The sequence below is a fragment of the Belonocnema kinseyi genome, chromosome 2 (genome assembly GCF_010883055.1).
Source record: "Belonocnema kinseyi isolate 2016_QV_RU_SX_M_011 chromosome 2, B_treatae_v1, whole genome shotgun sequence".
Classification (NCBI taxonomy): Eukaryota; Metazoa; Arthropoda; class Insecta; order Hymenoptera; family Cynipidae; genus Belonocnema; species Belonocnema kinseyi.
In genome coordinates this window covers 131,770,311-131,785,873 of record NC_046658.1, presented here as the reverse complement: position 1 = coordinate 131,785,873, position 15,563 = coordinate 131,770,311, and the positions used below count along the sequence as shown (strand labels likewise).

At 24.7% G+C, this 15,563-nt stretch overlaps 1 protein-coding gene across 1 annotated transcript in view; it reads left to right on the top strand.

Annotated features, from left to right (window-relative positions):
* The window catches only part of LOC117167471, an 84,839-nt gene that overhangs the window by 60,368 nt on the left and 8,908 nt on the right, over positions 1 to 15,563 (top strand). The window contains exon 3 of the mRNA XM_033352438.1: positions 14,308 to 14,564. Coding sequence (XP_033208329.1) covers positions 14,308 to 14,564 — 257 coding nt within the window. The remainder of the gene's footprint in view (positions 1 to 14,307; positions 14,565 to 15,563) is intronic.

The window sequence follows — 15,563 nt, the reverse complement described above, 5'->3', positions numbered from 1 at the left end:
ATAGTGGAACGTAATTTACTGATTAAATAAAGTTAATCCAGGATTAAAATTTTATTACGGTTGGTGGAATTGGCCCTGAGTGGCTGTTTTTAGTTTCTTTGGAATTTTTTCAAATTTTTTAATCGCAGTTCCAAATAAGAAATTTATTTTTAACAGAAAAATTCTGCATTGTAAATAATGATTTTTTAATAATAAAGGCAACAATATTCTGCTCTTCACGTTTTGACTGAAATTTTTTTAAATGACGAAAGGAATCTACTCATAACCCCTTGGCCATATTAAATAAGTTTCTAAGCAAATTTTTAAAATTTTGCTAAACTACATTTTTTTCTAATGTCTTTAAAGAATATTTAGAAGCTATGCAGACATACAAAAATAATTAGCAAAAAATATAGATTTATGAAGACTTTGAACAATTTAGAAGCTTTCTAAGAATTTTGAAAGTTTTCAAGCAAATTAAACAATTTTCTTAAGATTTTTCGGAATTTTTTTAAATTATTTTTTATTTTACAATATCTATTTAAAGAGAATACTTAAAAAGAGTTTAATACATTTCAACAGGTTTTTTAAATTATCAAACAAGAATCTAAAAGATTTTCAGGCAATTTTCCTAATTTTTTTTTTTTAATTTTAGGAAAAATTCAAATCATTTTAATAAATATTTAGAATTTCAAAAAACTTAAAATAAAATATAAATTTTTGTCGATTACGAAATTAAATTTTGAAGTATTTTAAAGAGTTTAAAAACTTTTGCAGGTTTCAAAATAATGCATTTCCCTCAAGATTTCTGGAAATATTGAAAATATTTCTTTATTAAACAAAATTAATTTCGAGACAATGTTTTAAAATATAAAACATTACAAGAAAATATCAAAATGTTCAAAAAGAAATACGGAATATTTTAAAACAAATTTAGGAATAATTCGAGTCAGTATAGAAGATATTTAGGAATTATTAAAAATTTTAAGAAGTTAGAAATATTTTTAAACTGAAAGATTTCTAAAAAATTTTGACATATTCGTTAACTTTTTCAAAGTGTCCAAAAATCTTAAATATGTTTCAAACCTCTTGAATGTTGCCAAAAATTTCGTAAAATTCTGTTGAATAAAAAAAAAACATTTCTTAGAAATTTTGTCGATACTTTTTCGTCATATCTGAAATCTACAAAAATGTATTTGAATTGTCTCAAATACTTAGAAATATTTTATTAGATTTTATTAAATTGAATATTGTATATTACCTTTAAATTTAATAAACAAAACCAATTTGAAAATCAATATTTATTCGAATTTTTTATTTTTTATTTATCATTATTTTTTCCTTCGATTCAAAATTTTCGTAAACATTTTTTCTGGACTAACAAATCTTTTTTATGCTTTTGAATGATTTTAAAGATTTCATGATATTAAATCAATTTTTTAAGATTCATAGAAATATTTAGAGTTATTCTTTATTTTGAAAATTTCGTATTAAGGGACAATTAAAAAAATATTTTAAAACTTTAGTAACTTTCCGAATTTTTAAAAAATATTTTTAATTTTTCGAAATGTAAAAGAGTCCCAAATATCCTTTTAAAGCGAAACAATTTTTTTTAATTTTGTAAATCTTTATAAAACAAAAGTAATAAATTCTGGAACATTTTTTAGATATTTTTTCGACTTATCTGAAATCTTCCAAAATATTTTTGAATTTTCGTATATTGACTTAAAAATCTGTCTTTTTTGAAAGATCAACAATTTTGTTGAAAAATTGGAAATTCAACTGTTTGTTTGAAGATAAATGTTTTTGATGAATATTGGTATCTTTGCATAAATTTGACTATTTTTTATATATTTAAACTCCAGTATTAACTTCACATTTTTAATTTAAAATTAATCTTTTTTGTTTGAAAATTGAATTTTTTGGTTAAAGATCAACTTTTTTGTTGAAATTTTGATTTTACATCTGAAATTTTCAGAATTTTTAAGGAAAGTTGTCAACAATTTTAGAAAAGTGATATTTATATAACCTTAACAATAATTAAACAAATAAATTATATGACTTCAAGTGCTTGTTTTCAGTTTATTATTTTAGTTATCTGGAATTTTGTAAATCGCAGTTTGCAGATAAGGAATTTTAAATCTATATTTTTATTCCAAACTAATAAACTAATACTTAAGATATTTTCACGATAATAGCGAAACAGTTGAATTTTTTACCGAAAAAAATATTCAACAAAATAGTAGAATTTTTAACTAACCAATTAAACTTTTAACAACATTTTTCATTTTTTCTACGAAATAGATGAATTTTAAACCTATAAAGATGAATTGTCATCCAAATAGTGAAATTTTGAACTAAAAAGATAAGTTCTTAACCAAAAATTTAACAGTTAAATTTGCAGTTGAAGAACTACGTTTCAAATCAAAAACAAAACGAATTATTAAGCATTTTTTAATTTAAAAAAATCAATTTTCAACGAAAAATTAGAATTTTTAATTAAAAGTGCTCAATTTTCAAGCAAAAATAAAATCGCTAAGTTTTCAGTTTAAAAAACTAATTTCAAGCAAAAAAAGTTAATTTCAACCAGTTAAATTTAACTAAAAATTACAGATTTTTTTATCAAAATAGTTAAATATTTAAGTGAAAAAATGTTTCTTTATAAGTTTCTTATTTATTTTATTTTTATTATTTGTTTGTTTTGTTTGAAATTTTTTCTATTTCAGTAGAAAATTATCTTTTTTAAATATCTTTTTTGTTAGAAAGTCATCATTTTGGTTGAAAAGTCAGCTATTTTATTAAAAATCCACTATTTGTATTTTAGTTCAAATGGTTAAAAATTATTTTTTTTCGTTGAAAATAAGTTTTTGAAACTGAGAATTTACCAATTCGATTTTTTGGTTAAAAAATGTCTTTTAGTTAAAAGTGTATCTTTTTTAGTTGAAAACTTGACTATCTTGTTAAAAATTCTTCTTATTGAATAGAAAACTAAATTTTGTTGAAAATTGAGTATTTTTAGAATGAAACGCTAATAATTTAAATCCTCTCACACTGAATTAAATACAGTGCCCACATTAATTCTATTTAAAAAAATTAATTTTCCTATTTTTTGAAAAATCTTATTATCCTCTACTGATTTTAAGTCATTTCGGTCTTTGAAGCCTTTATCGATACGGATGAAAAAAACTTTTTTTTTTGGCTTTTTTCTGAGTCCGGGGGAGTCCAACACACAAAGGATGAGTATTCCGAAAATTGGAACATCTCTGTCGACTGTTCCTTTTCCCAGAGGTCTTAATTTATAGTGCCCGTTCGGTAATTTTTCGAATAGACCGTACGTGGAACATTCAAGGTGAAATCCCTATTGCATTGTGCCAGTTAACCCCGGCGGCGCCCGAGGAAAACGTGCGCAAAACACATGATCACAGCTTAACAGATGCTCACGTGTCTTTAGGACCTTAGGTCAAAATTTCTAAAGACCTTCAAAAATCGAAAATCGGCAAAAGTACCGGAGAGACCTCTCATTAGTGCCCCAACACGTACATGTGGGTTTCTGTGGGAACCCCATACATAATCCACCCGCTGTTCGACTCTGGGATTTGAAATTGACTTTTTGACATCTGCTGTGGCAGAAATTCTTCTAGTTTTAAATTCCAGCCTTCAATAATTACAGTACTAAAACTGCAAATAAACAGAAAAAATAAAGAAGGAATTGAAAATTCCTTTGAGGGTACGATGTACCACTTTTGATACGATGTGCCTGGAATTTTTTTTATTGGCCGGGAATTTTACAAATTTTCAGAAGAAAAATCTCTCCAAGTTTGATTTCGCCAGTTTTTAAATTAATTAGTCTAATTGAAACCTTTTTAAATTATGGTATCATTCAATTTACAATGCGTTATTCAAAACTCTTTTACATTAAAAATTGTTCATTTTAGATTTTTGTTTTTAAGGGTATATTTTTAATTTGAAGAATTTTAAAGTGCAGTCTTGAAGACTTATACAATTAAAAATTAAAAGCGTTTGAAGTTAAATTTTTAAAATAAGAACAGTGTTATTTTATCAACTGTAAATATAAATAAATGAATAAGTGAATTTAAAATAGATCTGTACTTTTAAGTATTAAAAAGTAGAAAATAATTTGTTTGATAAGACGATTCTAAATTCGTTCAAATTTTAGGAATTTTTCAGATTATTACTGTTTCGAATCGGAAGTCTTAGTTATTAAAAAATGTAAAGGTGTGATTCAAAATTTATAAACTATTTTCAACTTAAAAATAACTTAATAATAATATATTCGTAATAATTGGCTTTTATTATAATAAAAGTATTGTTTCAGACTATAAGAAAAAGAATAATTATTGACTAGTAGCCATTTTTGACTGTTAATTTAATACAACTAAATTAAAGACTAATATTAAAAAGTAAAAATTAAAACTTAATTGGGGACGACTGAAAAATCCTGAAAAATAAAATTCCCGACACTGTAAAATTCCCGGATAATAAAATTTTCAAATAATCAGATTGCAGAAAAATAAAAATGCCTAATTGTAAAATTCCCATATAATAAAATTCTCGAATAATAAAATTGCCAAATTATAAAATTTCCGAATAATAACATTCACGACAGTTTATGATATTACAGAATTGGAAAATTCCCGAAAAATAAAATACCCCACAGAAAATTGTCGAATTAAAAAATATCCGAATTGTAAAATTCCCCAATTGTAAAATACAAGAAATTGAACAATTTTTATAAATATATTTTATTGATTACAAATACAATAATGAAATATTATTTTTTCAATTATTTTTAATTTTTTTAATTTCTAAAATTGTTTCAATTTAAAATAACAATAGTTTTAAGTAAAATTTGTCTGGGTAACACAGTTTTTCAATGTGCATAGAATTTGAAAACAATACAAAAAGCGTTCGCAAAAATCCAATTTTCAATTTATTTATATTTTGTTTGAAAAACGTTGCAGACACTGAGTGCTGAATTTATACACTGAAATCAATAAAATATATTTATAAAAAAATTGTAAAATTGTTTAATTTCTTGAATTTCTTGAATTTGACAATTCGGATACATTTATAATTCGGAAATTTTCTGACGAGTATTTGATTTTTCGGGAATTTTCCAATTCGGTAATATTATAAATTGTCCTGAATTTTCTAATTCGGGAATTTCAGAGCGTCGGAAATTTAATTTTTCGGGATTATTCAGTCTTCTCTTTAATATTGTTTGACATAGAAAGCTTTATTGTTAAAATGTTGAGAAGCTTTTAAACTTTAAACGTTACAATTTTTATTGTTCTATTGAAAAAGGTTTAATTTGAAAGCAAAATTGTTAAATTTTGACGTAGAAATAATAATTGAACACTTATTATTTGTAGAAAAAATCTCAGTAATTTTAAGATATATTTAGAAGTTTTGAAACTATTCAAAATTAATTAAAAACTTAATATGATGTCAAGTAATTCAAGCGAAATTTAAGTGAAATTTTTTTTCAGATCTTCTAAACATATTTTAAAATTAATAAAATCTTTCCTATAATTTCTAGAAAATCCTGCACATTTGTTTTAAATCCTTAAAATCTTCAAGGATCTTTTTTGAAAATTCTGGAAATCTCTTAAAATCTTTATAAATCTTCTGTTAAAATAAGTTTTCGGAATGAAAAATTATTTTCAAATTTCCTAGGAATATTTAAAAAATATGTTTATTATTTTTGAGCCTTTCACAATTCTTAAAAACCTCAATTTTTTAACAACATTTTTTTGTTGAGAATCTGAAAAAATCTACATTTTGTTTTAAATTAGGTTGTGGATATTTGCACCGAAATTTTGGTACTAATAGACGAATTTTGTCGGTACGCACACTCCGTTTAAATTATTTGATATAATTTTAAATTCTAAATTAATTTTAAATCTTTTAAAATTTTTCGAATATTTCCTAAAATTACTCTAATTTTTCCTATGATAATAAGTGTTCAATTCTTATTTATAAATCGAAATTTGAAGGATATTTTTTTTCATTCGTAAGATTATCTAGAAGTTGTAGGACAAATTGAATTAATCTTAAAAGTTATCTAAAGTTCAGAAAAATGGTCAAAAATGATTTTAAATTTGAAAAAATTTAAAACAACTTCTAGATTTCTCAAGATTTTGAATTAAAATTCTAAAGCCTCTTAAGGATGCTTAAACTATTAAAAATGAAAATAATTTAATTTCTAATTTGAAAACTTTTAAGTTAAAAAAATTAAATTTTAAATGTTTCTAGTCTAGATTAACTTAATAATGTCATTTTGAACATTTTTAGAGTTTATTGATTTTCCAAATTAGAGTATTAAAAATGTTAAAGACGATGCCATTTTGAATGCTAAAATTTTTTGTTTATTTTTTAATACTTTAAATGGAAAAATGTTTAGAATAGAGTTCGATTTTTAAAATTTTATTGACCGGGAAAAATGTTTGCGAACCGGGAAATGACCGGGAAATTTTTTCTTCGACTGAAACGGTCACAAATCGCAATTAACAATTCGGAGTTTCTTATCGTAAATATTACTATACTTATGTATGTATTACTTCCATAAAATTTATAGTAAAACCGCTATAGAAATTTCTAGAAGTGTGATTGTTTTCTAACGTAAGTTTTGAACCGAAAAAAAATTCTTCACCGAAATAGCTGCATATATATAATACATATTTCGGTCTTTAAAGCCGGGTGGTGTCTTTTAAAAATCGACCTGATGAAACCCACGCTGCTCTTCGACAGTCTTCTTAAGTTCGTTTGTGTTATTTACCTAACCGATATAGTATCGTCAAGTTCGCTTTTCAAGAAGCTTTCGACGCTCCACTTCAAAGATAACAAGAAAATTCGAAAATAAAATTTAATCTTTTATTGTACAATAGTTGAATTTATTATAATTTCATTTAAATTATTTAATAAAATTATAATACAATTTTTAATTGTTGTCTAATATTGACGCCTTCATTCCAAACCGCTCCAAGAAGTAGAGCGGTATGGATTATTCAGTTAAATTTTTTTTGACTGACCACTTCTTCTTGAGTGGCCTTCGTAAGGAAATTTTTAAAAACAATTTCTTATTGTTAATTTATTTATGCAAATTAATTTTTTTCTCTAATAAAGAACACTACTAATAAAGTAAATGTTTTTTTATTTCGATCCAAAGGAAAAAGTCCATTTTAAAAACAGAGTCATTCGTGATATTTCTGAATCATCAGAAAATACCGATCTTCTTACTATCGGTTACGCAGAAGCCAAGTGCATGCAACAATATATGCGACCGGAAAATCTTTGTCTCATTTGTTTAACCGGTTAGTAGAAAAACAAGAATTTTATTTTTATACTCGGAAAACAAATTTTCTTGAAACAAACAACGGATTTTTTTTTAAATTTGATGCAACCAAAAAATTTTGGGTTGTTTCAACAAAATATTTAATTCAGCTAACCAAATTTTGTTGTTGCTTCAACCAAATACTTCATCGACAGAAATATTTAATTTACACAACCAAAAAATTTAGTTAGGTCAACCAAATCTTTGGCTATGGTTAAATCAAGATTAAGTTTGTTCATTGAATCAAATCGTTTTGTCATTTTATAATACACAGATTATTTTCATGTTGCTTTCTATTATTATTATCATTATTTTTTAGAAATCTTCAAGTAATATTAACAGACTTTATCTTAAGTTATTTATCTATATCTTATCTTAAGTTATATCTTAAGTTATTTGTAATATATTTCAATAATTTGAAGTGATTCCAAAATTTTTAATTATTTTAGGGTATTTTTAAAAAATGTAAAGGACTAGAAATATTTTAAGGTATTTTAAAGGAGTTCAAAGGATTTTAAGTAGCTTTCCAAAATTTCAAGGGATTTTAAAAGATTTGAAAGAATTAAAAATTAGGAGGTTTAAAACATTTTAACGGATTTTCGAATTTTTGAAAAACATTGAAAAATTTATAAATATATTTTAAAAGATGCCAAGGTAAATGGCAGTTTTGTTCAAATTTTATGGGATTTTATAATATTTTAATAGATATTAAAGAATTATTTAATTTGAAAATATTTTTTTACAAGTTATTCGAATTTATTTGAAATTCACCCTTAATTCTTTTCATTTTAACCTGAATTCTTTTCAAATCTTCGGAATATTCAACTTTAAATTTTTCTTTACATTGAATAATTTATCAGATTCTTTTTATTTTCCTCAAATTCCTCCAAATCCACTCTTAATTTTACTGCAATCAATGTCGTAAGCCATTTTTTAGTTTTTTTTTTCAATTTATTCGATTTAAAAAAAATCAAGTTGAATTAACAAAATGTTTCAACTTTTAAGCAAGTAGTTGAATTTTTAACAACAAGAAGGTGAATAATTTGATAATAAAATAATGAGAAGAATAAATAATAATAAAATAAAATATGATACACACAATATAACAAATAATATAAAATAAATGATCAAATAAAATAAAAAAATAATTAAAATATAATAGTTCATATTTTCACTAAAAAAAGATGAGTTTTCAACCAAAAAGTTGAATTTTTAAACGAAAAGATAAATTTTCAACACAGGAGCTTAATTTTCTGCAAAAAAAGGGACTCCTAACAGAATATGGAAATGTTTTACAAAGCAGTTGAATTTTCAACAAAAAATTTAACTGATAAGCCAATCAGTTCACTTGTCGACAAAATATTAAAAATTTCAGTTGAAACATCAATTTTCAACAAAAAAAAAAAAAACAACTAATTTGTATCCAAAATTATGATTCTTCAATCAAAAAATATACTTTTAAGAAAGCTGTTAAACTTTTAACAAAGGAGTTAAATTTAAAACCTGAAAAGATGATTGTTCAACAAAAAATGTAATAGTTGATGTTTAAAAAAAATTGATTAAAGATAAAAAAACAGTTGGATTTAACTAAAAAAATAGAATTTTTCACAAAATGCTGCGATTCTTATCTAAATCAGATCAATTTCCATTCAAGTAGTTGCATTTTTAACCAACAAAAAATTAATATTCTACCAAAAAGACAAATTTTCAATTTTAATTTATGAGAAATATTTTTCAATCAAAATTTTTTTTCCACAAAACACTTTAATTTTTAACAAAAAGTTAATTTTTGAACCACTTAGTTTAATTTTCGACAAATTAGTTCAAATTTAAGTTAAAAGATTAATTTTTAATAAAAAGAAGATTTGCAACCAAAACAAATAGCGTTTCAACAAAGAATGTAATAGTTGATATTTAAAAAAAAAGATTTTAATTAAAATTAAGAAACAGTTGTATTTAACTAATATGAATGGATTTCTCGTAAAATTTTTTAAACCTGAACTAAATAAAATTAATTTCCATTTAAGTAGATGCATTATTAACGAACAAACAATTAATGTTCTATCAAAGAAGACGAATTTTCAATACAATGCATAAGGTTTCAACCAAATAAATGAATTTTCAACAAGAGTTAGTATTTATTTTATTTTTTTAATTTCTAACTATTTTTTAACTATTAATGTTTTTAATTAAAAAAAGAAAATAAATTTTCAACCAAAAATGAAGCAATTAAATTTTAATTTATGAGAAATAATTTTCAATCTTAAAAAATAATTCACAAACAATTTGAATCTTCAACTAAAAAATGTGAATTTGAAAACCAATGACTTGAATTTTCGGCAAAATAGTTAAAATTTCAGTTAAAAGATTAATTTTAAAAAAATTAAAATAAAACAAAAAAAAATCAACTTTCAAGAATTTCGTTTAACTTTCAACAAAGAAATGAAACTTTCATCCTAAAAAGTTTATTCTTTAAAAAAAATGTGCAAGTTGAATTTTCAATATAGTACCTAAATTTTTAATCGAAGAGTAAAAAATTGTGTACCAAATTATTGAATTTTCTACAAAACATTTGAATTTTCAACAAAAATATTAATTTTCAACCGAAGCAGATTAATTCTTAATCAGACAGGTGCATTTTTATCCATAAAAGGTGAAATTTCTACAGAACGAGATGAATTTTCAAACCCAAAAGAATTTTCAATAACAATATTTGAGTTTGCAATCAAAGTAGTTCAATTTTATATTAAATAATAAAAAATTTAACCAACAAAGATTAAAACAAGATTAAAAAACAAAGCCAATATTCAATTTCTTTGAAGTTGACTAATTGAAAAATTGTATGAAACTATTTTGACACTTAAAATTTATAAAACTATTCACACTATTTTTAATCTCGGGAAAGAGTCCGAGGCTTGAAATTATAATTTGTAATTTGTCTCAAATTTAAACCTTTTTATCGTGATAAAATTTGAATTTCCTGATAATTTAAATTCCTTAATAGAATTACAACCCATTTTGAATAAAATGGCAGATATTAGAAATCTCACTTGCTATTAGCGAGAAGACGATCTTCATAAATGACACGTGTGTCGGAAGGTGGTACAGCCGTAGGTTGTAAACATACCGCACGGCCACGAACACGTTTTAATCGTCGTTTTAACGGTTGTGAGCAAGTTTTTTTTCTACATAAACATATAAGCACACTCACACTTGAAAATTTGGTTCGTGCCGACTTTTGAGTTTATTTCAGGATCTCCGGATCCGGCATATCTGAAGGGTTGATAGTACGCCATGGACCGCATGGACCCCTCATGCTAGCTTTTCGGTTAATTATGGACTAATTGTCGGATGCGACGACTCTTTAAACTTTTTTTTTCTTCTCGACACTTTTTCTTTCCATCTTTCATATAGCCACTAGAAAAAGACAGTACGGATTCAGTCCCGAAATTGGGGATGTCACCCTCCCTAAAAACTGTTCAGGGATACTATTTTAAGTTCACTTTCGGAAGAGGTTCTTTAAAAAGAAAAACAAATACGTGCTACTAATTTGCTGCTAAAGTGTTAAATTAATGACACCTTATAAATTGTTCTGACCGCAAAAGCTTTTATGAAAATTAGAGGAGACGGAATTGAGTGATTCAGAGAAGTAGTGGTGTTTTACTATCTTTATTGCTGTGAATCATAGCTACTGTGGAATAAAACCATATTTGAAGGTGTTGCTAATTTCTAAATTATTTTCTCTTCTTGTCATTTTATTTCAGGAGCTTAGTCCGACACACTTTTTGTAGTCCGGATCTAAAAGTTTGCATTGGAAAATTAATTTTATTTTCTGAAAATTATTGTTGTTTAACCCAGTATTTTAAAAATATTAAAAATAAATTTCAATTTTTATTTAAAATATTATTATTTAGTTGATGAATTATCATAATTCCTCTTTATTCGTGGAGGGTTCCCCTCTTCTCTCCTTTTTCCATTTACATTCTACCTGAATTAAAGAAACCAAAAAGAAATTGCAGCTGTATTGAAAATGTTAACAATTTAATTATTATGTTCAGGGTGGCCGCTGGACCGGAAAACCGGGCTCTTTTTGAGACCGGAAAAAACTCGGAAATGACAGTGCATTTTTTTGACAAGAATTTGACAATTAATCTGACTGAAGCTTAATAATCTATTTTCAACTTCAAAATAACTTTATAATAATATATTATTAATTATAGGCTTTTATTAAATTCAAAATATTGTTTTAGTTTGAAAAATTCAATTTTTAATGTATTCATTTTGAAATTTTTGAATTAAAAAAAAAAATTAATGATCGAATGTTACGCAAAATTTGAGCGTTCATTTAAGACCAGTAAATTGAAACCAAATATTTAAAATTAAACAATTTTAAACCGAATTGTTTGACATAGAAAGCCTGGAATCGTTAACAATTCGAAAAGCCTTTAATCTTTAAAGGTTACAATTTTAATTGTTGTATTTCAAAAATGTTTAATTTGTAAGCGAAATTGTTGAATTGTGATGTATAAAATTGTTACATTTGAAAAAATTTTAATTTGTAAGTAAAATTGTTCAATTTTGTTATATAAATTACAAATAAACATAAAAAAAAATGTCAATAATTTTTGAGAGATATTTAGGAGTTTTAAAAAGATTCATAATTTGAGTGCAAGTTTTAAAGTTTTCTTAAAATTTTCCAGATTCTTTTTTGAAATTTTTCTTAATCTTTTAAAACCTTTTTAAGTATTCTTGTAAAATAATTTTTTAAAATGAAAAATTATTTTTAATTTTCCTAGGAATCTTGAGAAATTTTGTTTATTCTTTTGAAGCCTTTCGCAATTCTTGAAAAGATTATAAATTTTTTGTTTAAAGTCTACGAAAATCCAAAAATTAAACTATTTAGTCGAAAATTTGAGTCCTTTGTTAAAAAATTTCGTTTTGGGGGAGAATATCAATATTCTAGTTTAAGGTCACATTTGTGCTTGAAAATTGTATTGAAAATTCAACTGTTTGTCAAAAAATCATGTTTTTTTCTTGATAAGAATTCCATTATTTTGATATAAAATTCAACTATTTTGTTGAAATAAACTTTTTAACCATTTACTTTTTAGTTGAAAGTTTAATTATTTGTTTGGAAATTAATGCATTTTTTTTAGAAATTTCATGTATTTTATTGAAAATTAATCTTTTTGGGTAAACATTGATTTCTTTCTTTGAAAGTTTTAATATTTTCTTTAAATAAATTTTTTTCTTTGAATATTAATGTTTTAAACTGAAAATTGAAGTATTGTATTTTTTACTACAAAGTCATTTTTTTGCTTGAAATTTTATTTTTGGTAACTACAAATTTAACTATTTGGTTCAAAACTCTTGGGTTAAAGAATTATAATTTTTTAAATAAAAATTTAACTGTTCATTCGAAAATTTTAGTATTGTGTTCAAAAATTTTCTTTTAAGAGAGAACACTAACCTTGTTGGTTAAAAATTGGAATATTCTCTTAAAAATTCAACTTTGTTAAAAAAAATCTTTTTTGGTTAAAAATTCCATTATTTTTATAGAAATTTTAACTATTTGCTTGAAAATGAACTTTTTAAATATTTATTTTTTATAGTTGAAAGTTTAAGTATTTGTTTTGAAAGCTATGTATTGTGTTGAAACTTTGTCTTTATTTTTTTTTTTTAGAAAATTCATATGTTTTAATGAAAATTAATCTTTTTGGTTGAATATTCATTTCTTTCGTTGTACATTTATTTTTTGTAACCACAAATATAACTACATTCTTTAAAATTGTTTGATTAGAGAATAATTTTTTTAAACAAAAATTTAACTGTTTATTCAAAAATTCGACTATTTTATTAGAAATTTTCCTTTTAAGAGAGAAAATTAACCTTCTTGTTTGTCGCTCGAAAATTCAACTGTTATGCTGAAAAATTAACCTTTTTTTATTGAATATTCTATCATTTTGATAGAAAATTAGACTATTTGGTTGACAATTTATTTTTTCTAGTTGAAAGTTTAATTCTTTGTTTGAAAATTAATGTATTATGCTGAAACTTCACCTTTCTTTTTTTTGGTTGAACATTAATTTCTACCGTTGGAAATTTTGATGTTCTTAAAAAAAATTTTTAATTTGTTTTTTAAACTAAAAATTGAAGTATTTCATTTTTGGGCATAAAATTATATTTTTAGTCGAAAATTCCACTAATTAATTAAAAAGTCATTTTTTTCAGCTTGAAAACTTATTTTTGGTTACTAAAAATTTAACTATTCATCCTTTTGTTTCAAAATTTAATTATTTGGTCGAAACTTGAATCATTTTGTTGGAAATTTTACTTTTTTGGTTGAAAATTAACTTTTTTGGTCAAAAATTAACTGTTTTGCAGAAAATTCGTAATTCTAACTTAAAAATTAAATAAATAAGTTGAAAGTTTTTTTCTTAAATGAAAAATCTTTTTTGGTTAAGATTCAAATATTCAGTTACAAAATTCATCTTTTTGGGAAAAAAATATTTTTTGGTTGAAAAGCTACTTCGTTTAAAAATGTTTGGTTAAAGAATCATCTCTCCGGTTGAAAATTTAACTGTGCGTTTAAAAATTTACTTTTTCTTTGTAGAATAATAATTTTTCTTTTAAACTGATATTTTAACTTTTCCAGTTTGGTTTAAAATCAGATTTTTTGTTAGTTGAAAATTCAACTATTTTGTTCCAAATGCGATATTCTTAAATGAAAATTTAGAAAGTTAAGGTGTTTCAAACTAAAATTTATTATAGTACCCACATTAAACTTATTTAAATTCCTCTTATCGATACAACTGAACAAATGTATTATTTTTATTTCTTCTTGTAAGTGATGTCGTGGGAGGTTTGACATACAAAAGGTGTCCAGACTTAAATGTAAAACATGTTAGGCCCCGATTTAATTTAAATTTTAAAGACAACCTTTTTTGATAATATCGTTGTCTTTTTGATTTCAGACGACAATTAAGGTCTACGCAAATTGTCTTCGTTCCGACATCGAATACAAGACTTTGAGCATAACGTACGAGACGACATGTCGAGAGGTCGTCCAAAACCTCCTAAATAAGTATCGGATGAGACACCGGGACCCGAGGTTGTTTTACCTGACGATGGAAGTAACAGTCAGAAGGGCGAATGTCCACACAGTACTGCCTCTTGACGAGAACGCCCGGCCAGCAGTTCTGCAGTCTTGTCATCCCAGGGGGGACTCGAGGTATGCATCTGCATCTGCATTTACATAGGCATACATAAGGTCACAGGGGACACAAAGGTTCTTTCTTCGTCGCTCGATACCTTCCGTCCCATCGACGGTAGTGAAACTTGAACCTAATTCTGATACAAGCATTTCAAAACATCAAACTAATACATACGAGTTGGGAAATAACATTAGGGTTGAATAACTAACTGGAAATTTGTCAATTTTTGCATTTAACGCTCAATACCTTGCATACCATCAACGACCTTGAAACTGAAACCTATACTTTTAATAGAAGCATAAAAATATAGAATTAATACAAACATAATAGTTTTTGAATTAGGGAATAACGTTAGGATTGAATTACAAACTGGAAAATATTCATTTTTTGAATTTAAGGGACACACAATGGTTTTTTCTTCGTCGCCCAATACCTTTTGTCCCATCGACAATCGTGAAACCTGAACCTACTTCTGATACAAGTATTTCAAAACATCAAATTAATACAAACATAATAGTCTTCAAGTTGGGAAATAATGTTAGGATTGAATAACTAACTGGAAATTTTTCAATTTTCGCATTTAACGCTCAATACCTTGCATACCATCAACGACCTTGAAACTGAAACCTATACTTTTAATAAAAGCATTTGAAAATATAGAATCAATACAAACATAATAGTTTTTGAATTAGGGAATAGCATTGGGATTGAATTACTACCTGGAAAATTTTGCATTTATCGCTCAATACCTTCCATACCATAAACGACCTTGAAACTGAAACCTATACTTTTTATAAAAGCATTTGAAAATATAGAATTAATACAAACATAATAGTTTTTGAATTAGAGAATATCATTAGGATTGAATTACAAACTGGAAAATATTCAATTTTTGAATTTAAGGGACACACAAAGGTTTTTTCTTCGTCGCCCAATACCTTTTGTCCCATCGACAATCGTGAAACCTGAACCTACTTCTGATACAAGTATTTCAAAACATCAAATTAATACAAACA